The 25,320-nt window shown below is 36.9% G+C and overlaps 1 protein-coding gene across 4 annotated transcripts in view; it reads right to left on the bottom strand.

The window, feature by feature from the left end:
• Window positions 1-2,208: 2,208 nt before the first annotated feature.
• LOC142356370 (intersectin-1-like) overlaps window positions 2,209-25,320 on the bottom strand; it is a 119,506-nt gene continuing 96,394 nt past the window's right edge. For all 4 annotated transcript variants that reach the window (XM_075408299.1, XM_075408305.1, XM_075408317.1 and 1 more), the window contains 2 exons: window positions 22,591-22,693; window positions 2,209-3,291 (listed from right to left, as the gene is read on the bottom strand). In XM_075408299.1, the coding sequence (XP_075264414.1) occupies window positions 3,113-3,291; window positions 22,591-22,693 (282 nt within the window). In that variant the 3' untranslated portion in view covers window positions 2,209-3,112. The remainder of the gene's footprint in view (window positions 3,292-22,590; window positions 22,694-25,320) is intronic.

The following is a 25,320-nucleotide window of genomic DNA, read 5'->3' as shown; positions in this document are numbered from 1 at the left end:
TTCGAAATTCTCTCAGATTCACAATTTGGCTTCAGGCACGGGAAGAGCACAGTCGATGCCATTGCAACCTTAATAGAGGAAATAAGATCAAATCTCCACAACAACAGTGAAAAAACCAAATGCACCTTTCTAGACTTAAAGAAAGCTTTTGATACTGTCGATCACAAGATTTTACTGCAAAAGTGTTATAGATATGGTCTGCGTGGTGGAATATACAACATTTTAAAATCATATATGTCCAAACGAACGCAATATACTTTAATTGGAGATAAAAGGTCCAAACTGAATCTTATAGAACTAGGTGTGCCACAGGGATCAATTCTTGGCCCACTGTTGTTTATTATCTACATGAATGACTTAAGTTTGTCCCAGAAAAAATCAAATGTTATTTTATACGCCGATGACACTGTTGTGAAGAGCAGAAGTTCTGCATCGAAAATTGACGATGATCACGACAGAGCACTAGATAACGTCAATGATTGGCTCATAAAAAATAAACTAACACTGAACAAGGAAAAAACAAAAAGCATGCTTTTTGTAAAGAAAAATCAAAAAAATGTTGTGTCAAGAACATTTATAAAAAACACTAAAATTGAAGAAAAACAAAGTTTCAAATACCTGGGCATCACGATAGATAACGATCTACGTTTCAGAAAGCACTCAAAGCATGTGGTCACAAAACTTTTGTCGAATTGTTCTATCTTTTATAAACTAAGAAATGTTTTGAGAGAATCACAGATGATAAAAGCGTTTAAAACATACATACAGCCAATAGTACAATACGGAGTCCTGATATACGGGTCAACAACAATCACAACTATTAGGGAAATAGACAAAGTTATCAAACGTATCGTGCGGCTAATTTTTCATCGAAAAAAGTTTGAAAGCACTTACGAAGAAAGAGTAAAACATAGGATCTATTTAGCCTCGGAGTTACATGCCTATGAGGTTCTTAAGCAGACACTAAAAAACTTAAGGGGACAATGTAATATTTCACCAATTTCAAAGGGTTTCTCAATGCAAAATTGCCTTAAAAAAAGCAAGCGGTTGATTAAAAACAAAATAACTCAAGGTAAAAATCTAATTCACAGTTTTTCAATAATAGTTAGGATAAGGCGAGTCTTAAGAATGCTTCTAGGTTACGATGATGAAATAATAGAAAAGATTGAAAACATGTCTACTGCCGAAACAAAAAATTTCTGTCATCAATTTCTAGATAATTATATTTTGGGTAATGAGGACATAGTCAGACTGTTGTATGAGTTTTAATATCACAACTCAAAGGCGTTCCATAACCAGAATAATGTTTTCACTAGGTTTAATGCTACCTTCAAAAATGGTGCTTCCTCTTTTTTTTTCTTTCTTCATTTTGAATCACTTTCATCCAGATAAACTGAACGAGACACTTGAGAACGGGCCATCGGCCCAATAGTGCTCTCCCACAGTCAAATATGTGATTGTATTTGTACAAGTAATTGTGAAAAGCTACTTATTGACTGATGGAAACAATTTATTATTATTATTAAATCTCAATTTTTGCACACCCGGCATTACTGACATCCTATTTCAGAACAACTTGACCGATTAAAAAATAGATTAGATCACCATAATTCCTCGTCGAGTCGTAAAAAAATAGGTCACCATTACTCCTTTTGGAGTCGTAAAATTCCGCAGGACTAATTTAATTGCTTAATAATTTTTTCGAGTGCAATCTTCAGCTATGGAAGCGCTTAACAGGTGCCTTGGTATTTGGAAAACATTTGCAGAAAGTCTCAAAATTACCAGTCGGTTCAAACAAAAAAATACAGCAGAACGGGATTTGCATGATCGGATTCAAGTGCGTTTATTAGTACTTTGTTAACAACACAAGATTTAAGTTTAGCTTTTCACTTTGTTTACCACAGCTTCCCCTAATGAACTTATGCTGTATAGTTCTCTGAATGAGAGCAATTTAACGGGTAAAAAGACTGACAGGACTATAATAATCGCATAAATTTTGCTTTAAAGCAATTAAAAACTTAAACCGACTAACGTCGGACGAAATGCTCTGGAAGAAAGACTGGCGGGGCAATCAATTTAGAAGGCGGCATAATTAAGAGACAATTTTATGATGCAAAAACTTCTGACTAGGGAGGGGTTCGAACTACTTCTTTCGAGATTAAAGAAATTAAACGATGAAAAGATGCACTTATTCGTAAACCGATGAAAGAAGATTGGCAATATTTAATTTGAAATTTAGATTTTACAACGCAATCAATATATAATCATAATTGAGATTCTATAATCACTGGTAATCCATGTGTTACTATTGGCTTTAAATCATCTAAAGTGAAATAAATAGCTGGAATTGGTTCCAAATATGTTCTTTGGCGAAGCAAAAAAAAGTATGTGTTCCATGCACATAGTACGGAGTTATAATTCATCTTCACAAAATCTCTACGTATCTTATCAATTTCAAGCTAAGAGTGAGTCATACAGTTCAATAAATCAGTGATAAAAGCAGTATCAAACCATAATCATGTATATCAAGTTTAACGGTCACTCAAGTCACCGGTAACTTAAGAGCAATCTCTATATGCTATAGGATCTATATACACTAGGGTAACAATTGGGGAAACAAATAAAGTGATTCCGTGCAATTGATAATTCATCAAGTATAAGACCTTAATACTTAATTTCAAGGTTAAAAAAGTTTTTCCCAGCAATCATAATCCAAGACGTCCTCAATTGTCCCCTACTTATATTCAGCTTTGAATTACAATATCAAAATGAGACAGCAACAAAAAAGTACAAATTGCTATTAGATAACAGTTCACTGATATCTTCGGGATTCATTAAGTGAAACATAAATTATGCATTCCCTAGGAGAGACTTAACGGGGTACCCTATAACGAGGGTGGTAACTACATCTAACACATTTTTATGTAACTGTCACAACATTGAAAGGAACAAGATATTATCAGTCAATTTGGTAACTTGAATCGTTTTATTCCCAACTCTATCATTTTTTTTTGGTTTCAAGATAAGTGTGTGTAAGTGATTCCTAATCGACAAAATGCTTCCTTTGAACACTCGAATTTTTCCGTTACTGCAATACAGAACCGCACTTTCGCTATGACCCGAGGGGTGAGACGAAATTTGCGGGGAACAGGCCCAAGCGTCCATTCAGTTCTCCCCTCCACCAATCCGCATCATCACGTGAAACGATACTGATGACATCACCAACACTGAAGCTCAATTCATCCTCTCTCTCTGCTGTGAAAGCATACTGTGCCCGCACCCGCTCACTCTCTGCAAACAGAACAGACTAACGTCGGGCAGATTGGTCTAAAACGACCGGCGAGCGGCCACCTGGTGCTTAGGGATGCTATAGTATTCAACGAATATCTAATTATTGGCAAGAAAACAGTGAAAATAGCAAAGATGCCCTGGTAAAAAAATAGGATTTAAATTGGAAATAAAATAGTGGAAATATGCGAGTAGTACTAATTTGCAACGAAACTCTATTAGAGATATTAAGTTTGTGAATTATAAATTCGCGAAGTGATTCACACCACTCATCCAAAAAGAAATTAACATGTGTGACTCACTATATTTTATGACAACCAAAAGTTTCAAAGGCATTAGCTGCCCGTCGAGGAATTCAAGCTGCTGCATATAATTGTTCCGACCCTCTTGAGGGGGGAGGAACTATATACTCAAATGGGTTTTTTTTGTTCCGTGAATTTTCGCCGCTCGATATATTCATCGTAGAGAGTTGAGACTGGTATCATTAGAAAGCTCGTCCAGCGTAGAATATGGAATTAAAAAGATTTTTTTAATTTTCGTTTTCTACAGGGAGTTATCGAGGTTTAAACTTCTGAGAAAAGAAGGGTGAATTCACGTTGTTTTTATTCACATTTTCCGGAATTTTTGCCTAAATTTTCGTCAATTTTGCTAAAATTTGTTATAATTTTTAAGAATAGTGTCGTTGATTTTATTTTTGAAGACGAACAAGCATTGTTGATTGTTTTGATTTAATTTTTTTGGTCAAAAAATCTGGATAAACATTTCAAAATTTAGCCTTTTTCATTAAAAACAGCACGAAATAAGCTACTTTAGTCCACTTTGATTAAATTTGCCGACAGTACACCCCCACAAAACACTCATACAATCTTTGTAGACTCAGAGGGGGGCTATTTCTACTTCAGAGTCTGCTGAGAGTGCACTGTAGTTAAAACTTTGCCGTTTTTTGCTAACTTTACTAGTTGATTATCAAAATTGCAGAATTTATTTTGAGTTTTCAACTAACAAATTATCTATATCTACAACATTCGAAAAATCAATTGTTCCTAACGGACAAAAAGTATTAGCAGGAGTAGTTTTGGGCCATTCTTGGACTGTTACAATCCAAAAAAATCGGGTTGTAATCAGTCGGTCTTTTTTTTTTAAAAAAAAAAAGACTTTATTTTAATAATAAAGAACAGAACATATCAAATCAAAGCTCAGGAGTGATAGGACCAACCAATTCGCTTGCTAAGAAGCTCCAAGCTAATGCATTTAGTTTTTTAATTGAAAGTTTATGGTCGTTTCTTTTTTTTAAAAATAATTACTTTTATGACTTTTAAATAAATAATGGCTTAATTAACTTTTCCTCTATTTTTTTCTTAATTTGTTCAACTTCCAGCTTAGTGTAAGCAAAGAAAGACTGCTTCTTCTTTCTACTGAGTTAACATTTATTCTCGGTTGCAGTTTTAAGCCTGAGGTTATTGTTTTCTGGCTTTGATACTACAAGATTTCAGATTTTTGTTTGTTTTGATATTTGCCAGTTTTTCACGTTTTCTAATTTTGTCACATTATCACATTCTTTACAGTTCTCATGTCAACTTATTAGCCTTCAGAATAAGGTACAATTGGACATATTAAAATCCTGAAAGATATACATCATCGTTTTAACGGCCTCGACGCCTCTTTCTTGAAGAAATCAATTGAATTTTTTAATTTTGTCTCTAACTGTCATTTATACTTTGTCGTTTCGGTCGTATGAAATTTCCTGTACAGTGATAGCTTTTATTGGCTTTTCATGGCAGAATAGAAGAACCGATATTCTGATATTAGTAGATAGCTGATGGCTTTCATTACTTTGAAAACAATCGTTTTCCAAAATTAAAAAAAAAACTTTTCAACTTCGCAATTTTGTTCTTTTTATGTTTCTTTTTGTTACCTAATCTCGTTAGTTAATTACAGGTCAAATACGACATTATGGGTGTCAAAGGAATAAAAGGGATTGGTGTCCCAAAATCTTTTTTTTTAAGAATTTGTTATGACCTTACTGGCTTCGACACCGTTTTTTCACAAAAAAAAAAAAATTAATTTGATTTTTGTCATATTTGACGTTCTTTTTGTAGATGCAAGAAATATTCTGGATAATAACAGGTCTCCAGGGCTTCCTTTTCATGAATAGACGACCCTTTTTAAATAGCTCTTTTTGTAATTAATGCCTTTCATGACATTGAATGTAATTTTGTTTCGAAAAAAAATTAAAAGTATTACATACTTTAGCACTTCGCTTTTTTGTCTACTTGTTACCTAGTCTTACTAATGAATGGCCACGTACTACGTTATAATTGTTTTAAGAAGGCGCAATGAAATATATTTTGAGTGCCAAAATTTGGCTTGACGGTTTTGACAGCGTTTTCTGGCAAGTTTCAATTGAAATTTTGTTTGTTCTTTGTTGTTCTTTTTAGCCGCTTTAAAAAATGAATAAGGACAGGTCCTAATGCCCTTCTACAGAAGCAGTGGTAATCGTTAATTTGTGGTAATATTAATTGATTCCTAATGGTATTTATTACTTTGAAGTTAACTGTTTCAAAAAAATAAGTTAATTTTTTTACTTTACTGTTTTTGTTCTTTTTTGTATAATTGTTACCAAACCTTTTTATGGACTGGTCGCATATGTTTTTTGGTGATTTATAAGTCCTTTTTGTTTAGTTTGAGGTTTATCTGACGGTATGTTGACTTTGTTATTAAATTTAGTTTTTAAGGGGGACATAAATTTTTTGATGTAATTAATGTTTGTTGTTGTTGTTGTTCGATTTTGCTGTTCGTCTTGACTCGCTTTCTTAATATTGACATATTACAGCAATCTAATGCATCAATTTTTACTCCACTGAGTTATTCGCTTTGGAGGCTATCTTATCGTTCATACAGAGTTTTTGAAAAAGACTTGGGCTTTTTTGGGATTCGCAAAAAAATAATTTTTGGGTTTTTCTATCTGTTCCTCATTTGGTAGACAATTATGCCAAAATTGTGGATGGGCGGGGTCGGAACCTTATGTGCCATTGCACATTACCGAGCCGCCTTGTTGCAATAAGAACGCATGAGTATCACATTAATAGCACTCATGAGAAGAAACACAGCAAACAGCAGTCGCAAGTGAAAATAATCCGATCTCAAAAACAGAAAACTTGTTCAAACACCTATTTCTCACTTGAATCTAAAAGTAGCTCAACAAACAACACGCTTCAAAACTACTCGCTTCTTTGCTCACTTCACTACTGCAGCTTGAAAAAAAATGAAAACTCTTGACTTCATTGACGTGAAGAAGCCGAAGAAAGTATAAACATCTTTTCAAAAATAGCAGGAAACGTCTTGCAATACAATCCAAAGAAACGAACTAACTAATAACCTCACTCTTTACATTTTACGCAACATTATAATAACACCGTCAACAAAGACTATAACCCTACATTTGCAAAAACAAATTAATGGAAAAAACAATTAGGGAAATATTTTGCCAGAACTAATGTTCGAAAAATGACTAACAAAGATTCGCACTTTATGAAAGCATTGACTCAACGCACTCTTATAATTAGTACACAATACAACAATCTTGTGCGAATCAATGAGAGCAAAACAAAAAAGGCAAACATTCAAGAAATTTGCACAAAATCAGAATACCTTTGAAAGTCAGTGTCATCGAGTAGAATAACCTGATAACTACATACCGCCATCATTAACCACAGCATATTTAAAAAAATTAGACGCTATAAACTACCTTTCAGCAGATATAATGACTGAAAAAAGGGGCAAAAAACTTGCAAAAGAATTGCCAATATATTGACCGAAGTAAAGCTGCACTGAAAAACCAATCAGAACTCCTATTTTTGAGCCTAAGGAATAATACCCCCCAAAAAACAAACATTCAAGACTAGAAAATCAACTAAATTTTTTTCACAAGAGATTAAAAAAACGACTGCTAGAAACTCGAGCTACTAATTAGATTCACTAAATCAGACCTATGAAAGAAAAATGCAAATAAATAACTGAATTGCCTAATAAAACAGAAAATGCATAAAAGATGCAGACGAAATTTAATCGTTTGGTGGTGGTGTGGGTAACTCAGGGGTTGTTAGTGGGGTGGGGTTATCTGGAGGTAGTTGGGAAAGGTGGTGGTTGACTCGGATCGGTTGGCGCAAATATAGTTTTTAGCGGGGGGGGGGGGGGTAATTAGTAGGGGTTAGGTGGAAGGAAGATGTGATTCTGAAGTTGAGGTGGGGATGGATTGTTTACGGGAAGAAAAATTCAGGACATTTTGGCCCTGATTATTGCCAGCAGGTCCTAAACATAACCGATTACCGAATAGCTTCGGAAGAATTGCTACCGAACGAAGAGTGGGAGCCGCGGTCTATACAACCCACTGAAGTCGGGGGGAGGGGGCCTTGGCAGATGACTTTTAGTCATGATTTCAGGTGCTGACACTTCCGAATCAGAGAGAAATTTAGATTGCGAATCAGAGAGGGAGTCCAAATCGTCTGGTTGAAGAGGGTGGACGGGGGTGGGGGTGTCTGAGGGAAAGGTAAAACTTTTAAGGTTAGGAACCGCCCTACAAACTAGGAAACTGTCTCCTCAAAACAGTTTCGGTGAATCGCATACGGAGACTAGCGCGTCGAAAAGCTCTAAGAAAGCTGCTCAACAACTTATTGCCTTCTGGTCTTTACCTGTTGTCACGCCCCTATTTCGTGCCTCGACCCTATTTCGTGCCTCAAAGTTACGTGATGATTTCCCTATAAATATCCACACAAAAGGCTACAATTTAGTTCATATTCAGATACATCTCAAGGCCAGATCTAGCCAGTATTTCCATCCAGGCCTGTAACCCCTTATTTGTTATGTTTACTTAAAAACAACCGCAGATTGACAGTTTACTGATAAACATATTAAGTACCTGAAAGCCTCAATATTTACCTTTTAGAGTTCAATGACAATGAATTCGCATATTTGGTAAACAACTTCGTGAGAAACTATGTACTTGGTTAAGTAATTATTCTGATAAAGTACGGAAATTGTATATATATACTTAACAAACATCAAGAGACGCACAAAAGCCGGAAATTGCCCAACTTTAAAATTAGTAAAAATTTGCGAAGGACCAATACTACTCGAGGTACAGCTCAGTGGAACCCACGATTACCAGAACACCGGATAACCAGCCTGAGAGCCAGTTGATAACTTCATCTGGAAACTTATAAATTTTTACAAAAACTCTCTTGATATTCTTTATAAAATTGGATTTAATAAATAAAGATTGAACTGGAAAATCTTTAAAAAGCGCTTAACTTATAACAGGCTTCCCTAGAGCTAAAATAACTCCGCGAAAAGCTACTAAATACAAGGCAACCAGTGGATCTATCACGCATTCGAACCGCTCAAAAAAGGCTATTACTGGCTAATTTTGACTAATTAAATCCGCTTAAATCGCACTATAAAACATCCAAAATAAGTCCGTGTACAATGACAAGTACTCAGGTTAATTACCCAATTATTGATCTTTAAAACACCGAGAGAATAACACTACAAGTTATTGCGTAACATGGTGACAGGAGTGGGATTTGACACTTTCCGAATCCACTCGAATTCACTGACAACTGCAACAAAAACTCTCCAATTGACCCATTTTATAGTCCTCGACCTTCCTCCTGCTCACGCTTGACATCCCAGTACCCCAAAAATTCCGTCAAAATTCAATAAAATTTGAGTTGTGACAAAAAAACCGAGCCCTACCAAAACGCATTAAAATTGATCAAAATGTAGTGTGAACTATACCCCAAAAACTCAATAAAATCTGCCCCAAATGCCTCCTACAGCTACTCCCAGCTTCCACCCAAAATACTACCGCAAACATCCATTACAACCTGTTAATTCCAAGTATAAGTTGAAAAATGAAGAAAAAAGAACAAAAATCATGCTTCAACCTCATTTCATTGCTTCAAAAATTTTGTCATTTTATGTCTCACCTGACCCAATTGATGCCACCTATACCCCATACTCATCTAGAACATCCCCCACACGCCTAGAAGTACCATAAAAACCACTTCCAGCGCATCCTAGTACCAACCATGAAGACTTAAGCCCAAATAAGCTCCAGCGAAAATTTAGATATTTCACTCTAGATTAAAAGAAATATTGACTTCTGCCAAAACAATCTATACCATCAGTCCTCCCACAAGTATGTTTCTTAGAATAAGCACGCCCAGCCCCCCTAGTGCCAATACAAGCTGAGAATAGAATGTCAAAGTACCGAAAATCACAAAAATATTTGAGTAATTCTTAAGAAAAAAAGATCGAAAGTAACCATCTTAGTAACCATCTTAGTAACCAAATATGCCCAAAGTTTTTACTGATTCAGTTAGTGCTACTCATGAGCAGTCCAACCATAGCCATTTAAACCATTTTGCCTAAGTTTAACACAGCCCTATAGCCAATAACCTATCCTCTACCTCGGCCTTTTAAAACCGAGTTTCACTGCAGCAAGAACATCATAACTCGTGAAAAAACAGTTGAAAATCAAATAAATTTTGCGCTTCAGGGTTTTTTACGCTGAGAAGGCGATTGACGGAATTAGAGCTCGATCCAAGCATTTTAAAAATCGAGTGACGTCGAGCACCCTGATTTTTAAGAGTTTTTGAAATTTCACTAACATGTTCATAAAATCGACAATAATGGTCCAAACCCTGATATTATTAGCTTAGATATCCGCATGCTCAAGCTCTAACTGCAAATATCAAAAATATTGAAAATTGCTCGGTAAAATATTGAAATAATAGCAAAAAAATGAAGCCTACCAAACTCTTCTCAATTTAGCCAAACTAGTCCCAGATTTTGACCAAAAAACTAGTACCAAATAGCCGATTTATGAGCGCATATCCAATATTCGGTCTCTCTAGTAGTTTTCCAAGCCCAATAAACCCATAAAATTGCACAGAAAATTAAAACTTAAAAAGTGAAAAGAATTGAAATATGCAAATATCTGATCAAATTGAGTCCAAAATTCTAGACAAAAAACTCAACATCCTGACCAAACTGCACCAATAGCGGCCACCAACACAGCAGTCACTTTTATAAGCCACATTTATCATTAGAAGTCAATCATCTCCGACCTATGTCAACTTATGCATCAAACATGACGCGCCACAAAAAAAATAAGAAATCCAGCAAATTTCCCAGAAAAAGCGGAAGAAATCATATGTTAATCCTCTTCAAAGTTACCAAAATGCTACTTCTGACAACTAGAGATATCAGTCCCAGCTGATATCACCCAACTTAGGCCACTAGAGCATTACCAGACCGTCACATATCTTGAAAAATCTCAATTAGTGGAAAAATCATGCCTAAAAATTAGCATTTTGGACAAAAAATTCAATGTTCTGACCCAATAAATCGTTCCAAACCCTATAATTCAGTAATATACATTAGTACGAGGCACAGATAGTACCAATTTAACCATTCAGTATCGATATTGTATGAACAGTGATGACTTATTAAACTCCAAATTTGACAATTCAAAAAAAGCCAGGTTCAGATCACAAAAATATTCATTACTTTGTGAAAAATGCTCATTTCATGCCAAGTTTTTGCGCTGCAAGCTTTTTGAGCCGCTGAAGCGATCGCAAAATTTTGAGCCCGATAGGAGCACTTTAAAAATCGAGTGACGGCGAGCACTCTGAAAATTTCTCAGAAACGAATTAAAGAGTTGATCAAAAATGTTCGCAAACCTGAATTTTTAGAATAGTCGTTCCCTAACGATGTCTACTGCGTGGTCCAAGCCAAAAAATTTCCTCAAAATCGAATAAAAATTGAAAAATTCACATATGTACCACCTGTTTGACGCGGAAAAATGACCAAAATTACGACAAAATTACATGTAAAATTTAGTATAAAATAATTTTCCAAACCAGTTCAGATCACATAAAATTTTCAAAAACAACCAGGGCAAGTGTCTGGAACCTTTAGAACCAGTTTATAACCAGTATTTTCAAGTAGATTATAGTTAATGCTCAAAAATGTCACTATATCACTATTCTTGTTCTATCACAAAAATGTCATTATACAGCAATGAACCGTCAAGAAAACAAAACCAGATGCTCACACGCATCACAATACATCGATTCACCGGAAAAAACAAGGTATAAATGTTAAAATCCATTGGTATCAATGAAAAACCAGCTGATAAGAATTGCGCTGAAACTAGTCAATTCTCATCGGCGCTACCATTATCCACAGTACCACCACCACTAGTACTAGATTGAGCCGCGTACCCCTCAGATTCTCCTAACCTGAAAAATTGCAACAAAAATGAATCAAATGCTACAAAACTACAATGAATTCTCAGCTATTATTGCATAAAAACAGACAAATACTTTCTCAGGAAAGTCAACAATCGGTTCACAATGGTAGCTAAACTCATTGTCAGTAAATTTCCCGATGCACTGTATCAGTACAGCAGGAGCGGAGGATGCGGAGGAATAACAAAATTTTCGGCTCTTGTCAACGAACGTATCAAAATTCTGAAAACATCGATAGAGTAGCCAACAGTTTCAACAGCCTAAACGACTATGTCATGGAAATCAGCGCCCAATTAGATGAGGAATTCTTTCTAGATGCTGACGAACTTGCAAAAGTTTACAAGTTTTAAAACGAAGTGAAAACCAGAACAGAAACTGGTTGAAGAACAATTTTCAATCGACCATAACTTGAACGGAATAGCAACATGCATGGAAATGCAAGCAACCTAACAACAACTCAACGTCAAATGACACAGCAGCATCATTACCCTTTACGCAGACATTAGAAGTTATCGCGCGGCCTTATATTCATTCCGAAATAATGTTATCAAAGCTATTCCAACTTTGCTTGATAAACGCCTTCCGATCTCTCCAGTACCAAATTCTTTGATCATGATCCTCGACTCAGTCAGTGTTAGCCAAAAGAACGCCCCAGATCGTCTATCTTTGGCAATACCCATGACTGGTATACTTTCGTATTACGATGCAGAACTTGTACAAGAGATTTAGACAGTAGGAGACGGAATTTTACTGACACTAGCCATTCCCCTAGTCTCTAGCCAGACAGTTATCGAAGTCTATCGTGCAAACGTAATCCCTATGCCTCAGAAGGACTCTGTTGACGCCTTACAATGGGTATCGACGCAGATTACTTAGCTATCTCAGAAGGTCAAATGGAAACAACAGCACTGACGAGATCTCAGTATAACAACTGCCTTGGATCACCATGATACCGAATCTGTCACGAGACAACGGGAACCCACCTTGGATTCTCCTGGTGTCCAGCAACCCTCAAGTTTCATGCCATTACAGCATTGAAAGTATGTGACAAAGAGAAGTTAGTGTTACCCAACCCAGAACGAGCACAGAACGTTGGATACGGAATTTGGCTTCTTAAATCAGCCTCAAGTGATTTTACCCTTAGTCAGATTGATATGGACCAAAATGGCCGACAAACCAACATTCCTCATAAAGGTTGTAACATCTGTTTAATCACATTAAAATGTGGACATACCATGTTCAGTGACCACATTAAAGTTAGAGCTGATTTACAAAGTTGTAAGTACCTTCCAGCAAAGAGAATCAACGTAAAACTGCCTGATCCACTTGCACATTTAATTGATTCAGTACCCAACATTAACGAACTACCAAAATATGAAACTAGCGCAAAGCAAATCTCGATTATTGAAGAGAGTTAAAACAGAATTCATTTATTCCAAACGAAAGTTATCAACAGAATCACTAGACGAAATAGCTAAGCCAATTACCACCGAAGCGAAATCACTCAAGCCAGCACTAATTGATTAACGAGTCTTACGTACCAATCACGCTTTCTCTCTCACTAACAATTATTGTCTTCATTGGAAACCTAGCCTTGCATATCCTCTTCAGGTATTTAATATACTCTGCATAAAGTAGCCTTTGTACGACAACTTTTTCGTGCCCATCCAGTAGTTTCCGTGCCAAAACACAAGTAGTGGCCAACCTTACAAAACAACTCCAGACGCCTCCAACAGTTATATCACCAGAAGACATGGGAACCCTCAAATGAGCCCGATAGGAGCACCTTAAAAATCGAGTGACGGCGAGCACTCTGAAAATTTCTCAGAAACGAATTAAAGAGTTGATCAAAAATGTTCGCAAACCTGAATTTTTAGAATAGTCGTTCCCTACCGATGTCTACTGCGTGGTCCAAGCCAAAAAATTTCCTCAAAATCGAATAAAAATTGAGAAATTCACATATGTACCACCTGTTTGATGCGGAAAAATGACCAAAATTACGACAAAATTACATGTAAAATTTAGTATAAAATAATTTTCCAAACCAGTTCAGATCACATAAAATTTTCAATAACAACCAGGGCAAGTGTCTGGAACCTTTAGAACCAGTTTATAACCAGTATTTTCAAGTAGATTATAGTTAATGCTCAAAAATGTCACTATATCACTATTGTTGTTCTATCACAAAAATGTCATTATACAGCAATGAACCGTCAAGAAAACAAAACCAGATGCTCACACGCATCACAATACATCGATTCACCGGAAAAAACCAGGTATAAATGTTAAAATCCATTGGTATCAATGAAAAACCAACTGATAAGAATTGAGCTGAAACTAGTCAATTCTCATCGGCGCTACCATTATCCACAGTACCACCACCACTAGTACTCTGAGGAGCACAACTCCTTGTCCGACTAGATTGAGCCGCGTACCCCTCAGATTCTCCTAACCTGAAAAATTGCAACAAAAATAAATCAAATGCTACAAAATTACGATGAATTCTTAGCTATTATTGCATAAAAACAGACAAAGACTTTCTCAGGAAAGTCAACAATCGGTTCACAATGGTAGCTAAACTCATTGTCAGTAAATTTCCCGATGCACTGTATCAGTACAGCAGGAGCGGAGGATGCGGAGGAATAACAAAATTTTCGGCTCTTGTCAACGAACGTATCAAAATTCTGAAAACATCGATAGAGTAGCCAACAGTTTCAACAGCCTAAACGACTATGTCATGGAAATCAGCGCCCAATCAGATGAGGAATTCTTTCTAGATGCTGACGAACTTGCAAAAGTTTACAAGTTTTAAAACGAAGTGAAAACCAGAACAGAAACTGGTTGAAGAACAATTTTCAATCGACCATAACTTGAACGGAATAGCAACATGCATGGAAATGCAAGCAACCTAACAACAACTCAACGTCAAATGACACAGCAGCATCATAACCCTTTACGCAGACATTAAAAGTTATCGCGTGGCCTTATATTCATTCCGAAATAATGTTATCCCAGCTATTCAACCTTTGCTTGATAAACGCCTTCCGCTCTCTCCAGTACCACAAATTCTTTGATCATGATCCTCGACTCAGTCCGTGTTAGCCAAAAGAACGCACCAGATCTCTATCTTTGGCAATACCCATGACTGATATACTTTCGCATTACGATGCAGAATTTGTAAAAGAGATTTAGACAGCAGGAGACGAACTTTTACTGACACTAGCCATTCCCCTAGTCTCTAGCCAGACAGTTATCGAAGTCTATTGTGCAAACGTAATCCCTATGCCTCAGAAGGACTCTGTTGACGCCTTACAATGGGTAATCGAGGGAGATTACTTAGCCATCTCAGAAGGACAAATGGAAACAACAGCACTGACGAGATCTCAGTATAACAACTGCCTTGGATCGCCATGATACCGAATCTGTCACGAGACAATGGAAACCCAACTTGGATTCTCCTGGTGTCCAGTAACCCTCAAGTTTCATGCCATTACAGCATTGAAAGTATGTGACAAAGAGAAGTTAGTGTTACCCAACACAGAACGAGCACAGAACCTTGGATACGGAATTTGGCTTCTTACATCAGCGTCAAGTGATTTTACCCTTAGTCAGATTGATATGGACCAAAATGGCCGACAAACCAACATTCCTCATAAAGGTTGTAACATCTGTTTAATCACATTAAAATGTGGACATACCATGTTCAGTGACCACATTAAAGTTAGAGCTGATTTACAAAGTTGTCAGTACCTTCCAGCAAAGAGTATCAACGTAAAACTGCCTGATCCACTTGCACATTTAATTGATTCAATACCCAACATTAACGAACTACCAAAATATGAAACTAGCGCAAAGCAAATCTCGATTTATTGAAGAGAGTTAAAAAAGAATTCATTCATTCCAAACGAAAGTTATCAACAGAATCACTAGACGAAATAGCAAAGCCAATTACCACCGAAGCGAAATCACTCAAGCCAGCACTAATTGATAAACGAGTCTTGCGTACCAATCAGGCTTTCTCTCTCACTAACAATTATTGTCTTCATTGGAAACCTAGCCTTGCATATCCTCTTCAGGTATTTAATGTACGACAACTTTTTCGTGCCCATCCAGTAGTTTCCGTGCCAAAACACAAGTAGTGGCCAACATTACAAAACAACTCCAGACGCCTCCAACAGTTATATCACCAGAAGACATGGGAACCCTCAAATGAGCCCGATAGGAGCACCTTAAAAATCGAGTGACGGCGAGCACTCTGAAATTTTCTCAGAAACGAATTAAAGAGTTGATCAAAAATGTTGCCAAATATGAATTTTTAGAATAGTCGTTCCCTACCGATGTCTACTGCGTTGTCCAAGCCAAAAAATTTCCTCAAAATCGAATAAAAATTGAAAAATTCACATATGTACCACCTGTTTGATGAGGAAAAATGACCAAAATTACGACAAAATTACATGTAAAATTTAGTATAAAATAATTTTCCAAACCAGTTCAGATCACATAAAATTTTCAAAAACAACCAGGGCAAGTGTCTGGAACCTTTAGAACCACTTTATAACCAGTATTTTCAAGTAGATTATAGTAAATGCTCAAAAATGTCACTAAATCACTATATTTGTTCTATCACAAAAATGTCATTATACAGCAATGAACCGTCAAGAAAACAAAACCAGATGCTCACACGCATCACAATACATCGATTCACCGGAAAAAACCAGGTATAAATGTTAAAATCCATTGGTATCAATGAAAAACCAACTGATAAGAATTGAGCTGAAACTAGTCAATTCTCATCGGCGCTACCATTATCCACAGTACCACCACCACTAGTACTCTGAAGACCACAACTCCTTGTCCGACTAGATTGAGCCGCGTACCCCTCAGATTCTCCTAACCTGAAAAATTGCAACAAAAATGAATCAAATGCTACAAAATTACGATGAATTCGTAGCTATTATTGCATAAAAACAGACAAATACTTTCTCAGGAAAGTCAACAATCGGTTCACAATGGTAGCTAAACTCATTGTCAGTAAATTTCCCGATGCACTGTATCAGTACAGCTCTTGTCAACGAACGTCTCAAAATTCTGAAAACATCGATAGATTAGCCAACAGTTTCAACAGCCTAAACGACTATGTCATGGAAATCAGCGCCCAATCAGATGAGAAATTCTTTCTAGATGCTGACGAACTTGCAAAAGTTTACAAGTTTTAAAACGAAGTGCAAGAAAACCAGAACAGAAACTGGTTGAAGAACAATTTTCAATCGACCATAACTTGAACGGAATAGCAACATGCATGGAAATGCAAGCAACCTAACAACAACTCAACGTCAAATGACACAGCAGCATCATAACCCTTTACGCAGACATTAAAAGTTATCGCGTGGCCTTATATTCATTCCGAAATAATGTTATCCCAGCTATTCCAACTTTGCTTGATAAACGCCTTCCGCTCTCTCCAGTACCACAAATTCTTTGATCATGATCCTCGACTCAGTCCGTGTTAGCCAAAAGAACGCACCAGATCTCTATCTTTGGCAATACCCATGACTGATATACTTTCGTATTACGATGCAGAATTTGTACAAGAGATTTAGACAGTAGGAGACGAACTTTTACTGACACTAGCCATTCCCCTAGTCTCTAGCCAGACAGTTATCGAAGTCTATTGTGCAAACGTAATCCCTATGCCTCAGAAGGACTCTGTTGACGCCTTACAATGGGTAATCGAGGGAGATTACTTAGCCATCTCAGAAGGACAAATGGAAACAACAGCACTGACGAGATCTCAGTATAACAACTGCCTTGGATCGCCATGATACCGAATCTGTCACGAGACAATGGAAACCCAACTTGGATTCTCCTGGTGTCCAGCAACCCTCAAGTTTCATGCCATTACAGCATTGAAAGTATGTGACAAAGAGAAGTTAGTGTTACCCAACACAGAACGAGCACAGAACCTTGGATACGGAATTTGGCTTCTTACATCAGCGTCAAGTGATTTTACCCATAGTCAGATTGCTATGGACCAAAATGGCCGACAAACCAACATTCCTCATAAAGGTTGTAACATCTGTTTAATCACATTAAAATGTGGACATACCATGTTCAGTGACCACATTAAAGTTAGAGCTGATTTACAAAGTTGTCAGTACCTTCCAGCAAAGAGTATCAACGTAAAACTGCCTGATCCACTTGCACATTTAATTGATTCAATGCCCAACATTAACGAACTACCAAAATATGAAACTAGCGCAAAGCAAATCTCGATTTATTGAAGAGAGTTAAAAAAGAATTCATTCATTCCAAACGAAAGTTATCAACAGAATCACTAGACGAAATAGCAAAGCCAATTACCACCGAAGCGAAATCACTCAAGCCAGCACTAATTGATAAACGAGTCTTGCGTACCAATCAGGCTTTCTCTCTCACTAACAATTATTGTCTTCATTGGAAACCTAGCCTTGCATATCCTCTTCAGGTATTTAATATACTCTGCATAAAGTAGCCTTTGTACGACAATTTTTTCGTGCCCATCCAGTAGTTTCCGTGCCAAAACACAAGTAGTGGCCAACCTTACAGAACAACTCCAGACGCCTCCAACAGTTATATCACCAGAAGACATGGGAACCCTCAAATGAGCCCGATAGGAGCACCTTAAAAATCGAGTGACGGCGAGCACTCTGAAATTTTCTCAGAAACGAATTAAAGAGTTGATCAAAAATGTTGCCAAATATGAATTTTTAGAATAGTCGTTCCCTACCGATGTCTACTGCGTGGTCCAAGCCAAAAAATTTCCTCAAAATCGAATAAAAATTGAAAAATTCACATATGTACCACCTGTTTGATGCGGAAAAATGACCAAAATTACGACAAAATTACATGTAAAATTTAGTATAAAATAATTTTCCAAACCAGTTCAGATCACATAAAATTTTCAAAAACAACCAGGGCAAGTGTCTGGAACCTTTAGAACCACTTTATGACCAGTATTTTCAAGTAGATTATAGTAAATGCTCAAAAATGTCACTAAATCACTATATTTGTTCTATCACAAAAATGTCATTATACAGCAATGAACCGTCAAGAAAACAAAACCAGATGCTCACACGCATCACAATACATCGATTCACCGGAAAAAAACCAGGTATAAATGTTAAAATCCATTGGTATCAATGAAAAACCGACTGATAAGAATTGAGCTGAAACTAGTCAATTCTCATCGGCGCTACCATTATCCACAGTATCACCACCACTAGTACTCTGAAGAGCACAACTCCTTGTCCGACTAGATTGAGCCACGTACCCCTCAGATTCTCCTAACCTGAAAAATTGCAACAAAAATGAATCAAATGCTACAAAATTACGATGAATTCTTAGCTATTATTGCATAAAAACAGACAAATACTTTCTCAGGAAAGTCAACGATCGGTTCACAATGGTAGCTAAACTCATTGTCAGTAAATTTCCCGATGCACTGTATCAGTACAGCAGGAGCGGAGGATGCGGAAGAATAACAGAAATTTTCGGCTCTTGTCAACGAACGTCTCAAAATTCTGAAAACATCGATAGATTAGCCAACAGTTTCAACAGCCTAAACGACTATGTCATGGAAGTCAGCGCCCAATCAGATGAGAAATTCTTTCTAGATGCTGACGAACTTGCAAAAGTTTACAAGTTTTAAAACGAAGTGCAAGAAAACCAGAACAAACTGGTTGAAGAACAATTTTCAATCGACCATAACTTGAACGGAATAGCAACATGCATGGAAATGCAAGCAACCTAACAACAACTCAACGTCAAATGACACAGCAGCATCATAACCCTTTACGCAGACATTAAAAGTTATCGCGCGGCCTTATATTCATTCCGAAATAATGTTATCCAAGCTATTCCAACTTTGCTTGATAAACGCCTTCCGATCTCTCCAGTACCACAAATTCTTTGATCATGATCCTCGACTCAGTCCGTGTTAGCCAAAAGAACGCCCCAGATCGTCTATCTTTGGAAATACCCATGACTGATATACTTTCGTATTACGATGCAGAATTTGTACAAGAGATTTAGACAGTAGGAGACGAACTTTTACTGACACTAGCCATTCCCCTAGTCTCTAGCCAGACAGTTATCGAAGTCTATCGTGCAAACGTAATCCCTATGCCTCAGAAGGACTCTGTTGACGCCTTACAATGGGTAATCGAGGGAGATTACTTAGCCATCTCAGAAGGACAAATGGAAACAACAGCACTGACGAGATCTCAGTATAACAACTGCCTTGGATCGCCATGATACCGAATCTGTCACGAGACAATGGAAACCCACCTTGGATTCTCCTGGTGTCCAGCAACCCTCAAGTTTCATACCATTACAGCATTGAAAGTATGTGACAAAGAGAAGTTAGTGTTACCCAACACAGAACGAGCACAGAACCTTGGATACGGAATTTGGCTTCTTACATCAGCGTCAAGTGATTTTACCCTTAGTCAGATTGATATGGACCAAAATGGCCGACAAACCAACATTCCTCATAAAGGTTGTAACATCTGTTTAATCACATTAAAATGTGGACATACCATGTTCAGCGACCACATTAAAGTTAGAGCCGATTTACAAAGTTGTCAGTACCTTCCAGCAAAGAGAATCAACGTAAAACTGCCTGATCCACTTGCACAGTTAATTGATTCAGTACCCAACATTAACGAACTACCAAAATATGAAACTAGCGCTAAGCAAATCTCGATTTATTGAAGAGAGATAAACAGAATTCATTTATTCCGAACGAAAGTTATCAACAGAATCACTAGACGAAATAGCAAAGCCAATTACCACCGAAGCGAAATCACTCAAGCCAGCACTAATTGATTAACGAGTCTTACGTACCAATCACGCTTTCTCTCTCACTAACAAATATTGTCTTCATTGGAAACCTAGCCTTGCATATCCTCTTCAGGTATTTAAAATACTCTGCATAAAGTAGCCTTTGTACGACAACTTTTTCGTGCCCATCCAGTAGTTTCCGTGCCAAAACACAAGTAGTGGCCAACCTTACAAAACAACTCCAGACGCCTCCAACAGTTATATCACCAGAAGACATGGGAACCCTCAAAAGACAACACAGGCGACATTCAATGCCAGCGACATCCAACATGTCAACACAATTGAAGGCTTTGATACAGAAGATGAACTGGACAACTTTATTTTCATTTGTCTTAACTTAAGCTTCATTTCTTTTTAATCCTTTAATTGCTTTTAATTTTAATGTTTTCGTTCCAACACCTTTTCTGAAGAAACACAAATTGGGTGGCTGCAACAAAAACATTTGTATGTCCATATAACAGTGCAGATTATTTATGTTTTAGAGAAAAATTGTAAAACCCAGTTCCTTCTCAAAATTTTCATGCAAAATTTTCTAAAGTCCGGTAGTTCCACGCCCCTATTTTGTGAAACATAAATACGTGGTGATTTCCCTTTATATATCCATATAAAATGCTATAACTCAGTTCATATTCAGATAGATCTCAAGGCCATAGCTAGCCAGTATTTCCATCTAGGCCTGTCACCCCTTATTTGTTTATGTTTACTAAAAACAACCGCAAATTGACAGTTTACTGATAAAAATATAAAGTACCTGAAAGCCTCAATATTTACCTTATAGAGTTCAATGACAATGAACTCGCATATTTGGTAACTAAATTCGTGAGAAAATATGTAACGGGTGAAGTAATTATTCTGACAAAGTAGGTGCTAATACGGAAATTGTATATGTACTTAACAAACATCAAGAAACGTACAAAAGCCCGAAATTGTCCCACTTGTAGATCAGTAAATATTTGCGAAGGACCAATACTACTCGAGTTACAGCTCAGCGGAACCCACGATTACCAGATCACCGGATTACCAGCCTGACAGCCAGTTGATAACCTCATCTAGAAACTTTATAAAAATTTGCGAAAACTCTCATTCTTTCTCTTGATACTATTCTTTATAAAATTGGATTTAATAATTAAAGATTGACTGTAAAATCTTTACAAAGCGCTAAGTTATAACAGGCTTCCATAGAGCTAAAATAACTCCGTGAAAAGCTACTAAATACAAGGCAACAAGTGGATACATCACGCATTCGAACCGCTCAATGCAAGGCTATTACTATCTTATTTTATTCAAGTTATATCCGCTAAAATCGCACTATGAAACATACAAAATAAGTCCTTGTACAGTGACAAATACTCAGGTTAATTACTCTAATTATTGATCTCTAAAATACCGAGAGAATAGCTCTAAAAGTTAGTGCGTAACACCTGTTTATATCAATTTTTAGGAGGAAAAGTTAAAAGGGCCAGACAAAAAATTAGTCAACCACAGGACGAGTATAATTGCTAAAAACTTCGTTTGAGACCGATTGATATCTATTCCAAACTTCGTTCGCGAGCAATTAATTACTCCATAGAGGAATCTAAGCTACTGTTAGAAGCATATGTCGGAAACAGAAATCACGGGAAGTCGAAAACAGGAAAAAGCAGTAGAATACCAATACTTCTTTTCAAGTCGAAAAAAACTGTAGAGGAAAACAATATTCCGATTCGAGTAGGAAAAACAAGTAGAATACCAATACTTCTCTTCCAGTAGAAAACCTGTAGAATACAAACATTCCGTTTCCAGTCTTAAAAACCTTTATAATACCAATACTCCTCCTTGTTCGAGAGCAATTAAACAATTAAAATGCTGAGAAGAATTAAAAAACTTGAAAACGCAAGTGCAAGTTCTCAGAACATCAAAAATCAATTTGAAAACAAAACTGGTCTTTCCCATTATACCCCCACTCCAGCTTAATGGTCAGATAACTTATGGCCCCCATCGTGGTAATTATACCATAATGGGGGGTCTATAATTTGGGGGCGCGGGGAGGGAGGGCTATAATGGGAAGACCCAAGAAAACCACTTATCTCAAAATTTTTTCGTGGTAATACAAAATGGTCAATCTCACCACTTTTCCTCTCTGGCGATGAGTTTGCAGATGGGAGTGGGGTGAGACCGGAAGAGATTACTCTGACGTAGTCTCCAGGGAACCAGCCCTTCCTCTTCTCACCCTACATACACATATACATGACATGAGTCTGTAACTAGAAACAATTCATATAAGATGCATCACTTGACATGTATACGTGGCTTAGGACGTTTACTCAAATTTTCTCAAGTCTCGTACACTTTTACAGTCTTGCCGGACACTTTTCACTTTTTAAATAGTCACTAGCTATTTCACAAGACAGCACTGGTAACTACATAATTGACACGAGGGGGGGGGGGGGGGGGGGGTTCGGATTAGCTAAATTACAGATGACAATCAATCTTAAAACGCATAAATGCTTACAAATAAATCAAATCTAGCCTTTTAGAATTAGTATTCTTGCAAATTTTATGAAAGATCATGAAAAGTCACAGTAGTAGCAGTTATGTTCTTGAATAACTACATGTTCGTCACGAGTCCATTTTAAGGTGATATAGCTTTCAACAAAGAAGTGACGGCTTATATTATATTTTACAGTAAGACAAGCGTTTTCGTAATACGCACAAAAGCAATTTAAAATTTTAAAGAATTAACAACAGAGTGCATACATATGAAAGGTATTTTCGACACAGGAAGTCAAAAAATTATATCTAGGGTAATGATGGAAAGTTTTCTAGGAAGACGGGGACAATTATATCACCCTCTTTGTGGGTGGCTTCTGAGACAATGCAAGAAATGGTAGATAGAATGGGACAGAGTGCAGCTGGGTTTGATTTTAAAATCTGAAATGCCAATTACCTGTTTGCAATTTGCGACAGCATCATAAGCGTTTTCACGTTCACGTTACTCAACTCAACAGCATTATCAGTTCAGCTCCGATTAAAAAAGCTCAGCCGTGGTATGAATGTGCAACAACCCAACTACGGTATTCGCTATTTGTTATTGTGGAACTGTTTTCTTTGCTCGTCATCAACGTTGTTTTGCAATAACTTGCATGAACAAACTAATGCAATCGTGCACTTGAATGGACTTAAGAATGTAAATGTTTTCATTAACAAAATTGCAAATGACTCCGAAGAAAAAACATAAACCGACTGTCGGAAAAATTGCTCTCGAACGACAGGCGGGTAGAAAAACATTTGCCCCCACCGAGATTCGAACCGTTGACCTCCCGCTTCATAACCATATGCACTGCCAACAGTGCTATTTGTCCCTTATGTTTGCTATGCTGCAACCGACTTTAATTTAGCTTTTATTCGGAGTGAGAGCAATAGAGATCACTCAAAAATCAAGAACGAAACCGTGAAAAAGTCACCTGAGAAGTCAAAGAATGTTCTAGAAGAAAAGCGCAAAATGGTCAAGCGAAACATTTGCATAAAAAAGACCAACACGTTTACAATAATTGCTATGAACTTCGCTCAAGAGGAAATAATTATTGTTCTTGAGTCCAACTTTGAACGAAAGTAAAGGAACGGTTATTAGAAAAAAAAACATTTTTTGACTTATGTGCAGTTTGAACCATTAAATGTTCAGAGCGTTGCAGGCTATTTGAAAAAAAAGTAGTCACCTCAGATTTTTGCATTCAAAATAGTTGAGCGGAAAACACCAAAATTTTAGGTTCCAAAGTTTCCTCTATTTCACTGTTTTCAAATCTCGTAAGAGGTACAGTTTGTTCGAAAGTTTTGAAAGTCAATTGACGTTTTCTAAGTGCATTTATATCGGCTGAAAAAGCCTTGGATTGTAGAAAAGTTAGTGATCGAACCTAATTTTTGTAATAAACTGTATTTGAGGATAAAGTAAATTGAAAAAAAAACATTCCAAATTAAAATTTTTTGAAGCAATGTGAGTTTACGCTGCTTTTCGTTGCGAAACATTTCAGCAAATCTATTCAATTCAATCTGAGATTGCCTTCTAAGCAAACTAAATTTTGCAGTCATGAAATTGATGCTGTCAAAAATTGGTTAAAAAAATAAAACTATATAATTTCGCGATTATTTTTTCCATGTTAAACTCCATAATCAAGCCCAGAATCCTCTGATTTGTGGTTAATTCAAACTCTGCTTTGATGAAGATCCTTTCGGTGAATGGTACACTTAAAAGACTCAAAGACTAGAAAAACTAAGAGCTGCTGGTCGACAACTCCATCAATAAAACTTTCATTACGTCGCCAATCCTACAAATCAGTGTTGTCCGCGTTTGTGAACATGATTGAACAAAAACCGACAAAAGTTGGAAGAATTGCTCTTGAACGACAGGCGAGGCTATTTAATTTGGGGGCTGTAGCCTAAAATCCATTTTTCTTTATGAGTGCAAAAAAAACCTTTCCCCCGCCGGGATTCCAACCACTGACCTCCCGATCCACAACCTCACGCATTAACCACTGCGCTACGAATCACTTACCTCTCCTATTCTGCAACCGATTTTATATTAGCAACACGCTTTACTTCGGAGCAATAGAGATCACTCAAAAAAGAAGAACGAAAGCGTGAAAAAGTCACTTGAGAAGTCAAAGAAGGTTCTAGAAAAGCCCAAAATTGTCAAGCGAAAAATTTGCATAAAAAAGACGCACACGTTTACAATAATTGCTCTGAACTTCGTTCAAGAGCAATTAACAACGTTTTGTCACCACTTCTCGCGTGGAACAAATATGGATAAATTCTGGACCATAGTGACAATAAAATTGCGAACATTCATTACAGAATACAGTCA

This window comes from Convolutriloba macropyga, chromosome 2, assembly GCF_964194025.1.
Source record: "Convolutriloba macropyga chromosome 2, txConMacr16.3, whole genome shotgun sequence".
Taxonomy (NCBI): Eukaryota; Metazoa; Xenacoelomorpha; order Acoela; family Convolutidae; genus Convolutriloba; species Convolutriloba macropyga.
The sequence above is the reverse complement of the archived record's forward strand: the minus strand, read 5'-3'. Positions and strand labels throughout refer to the sequence as shown.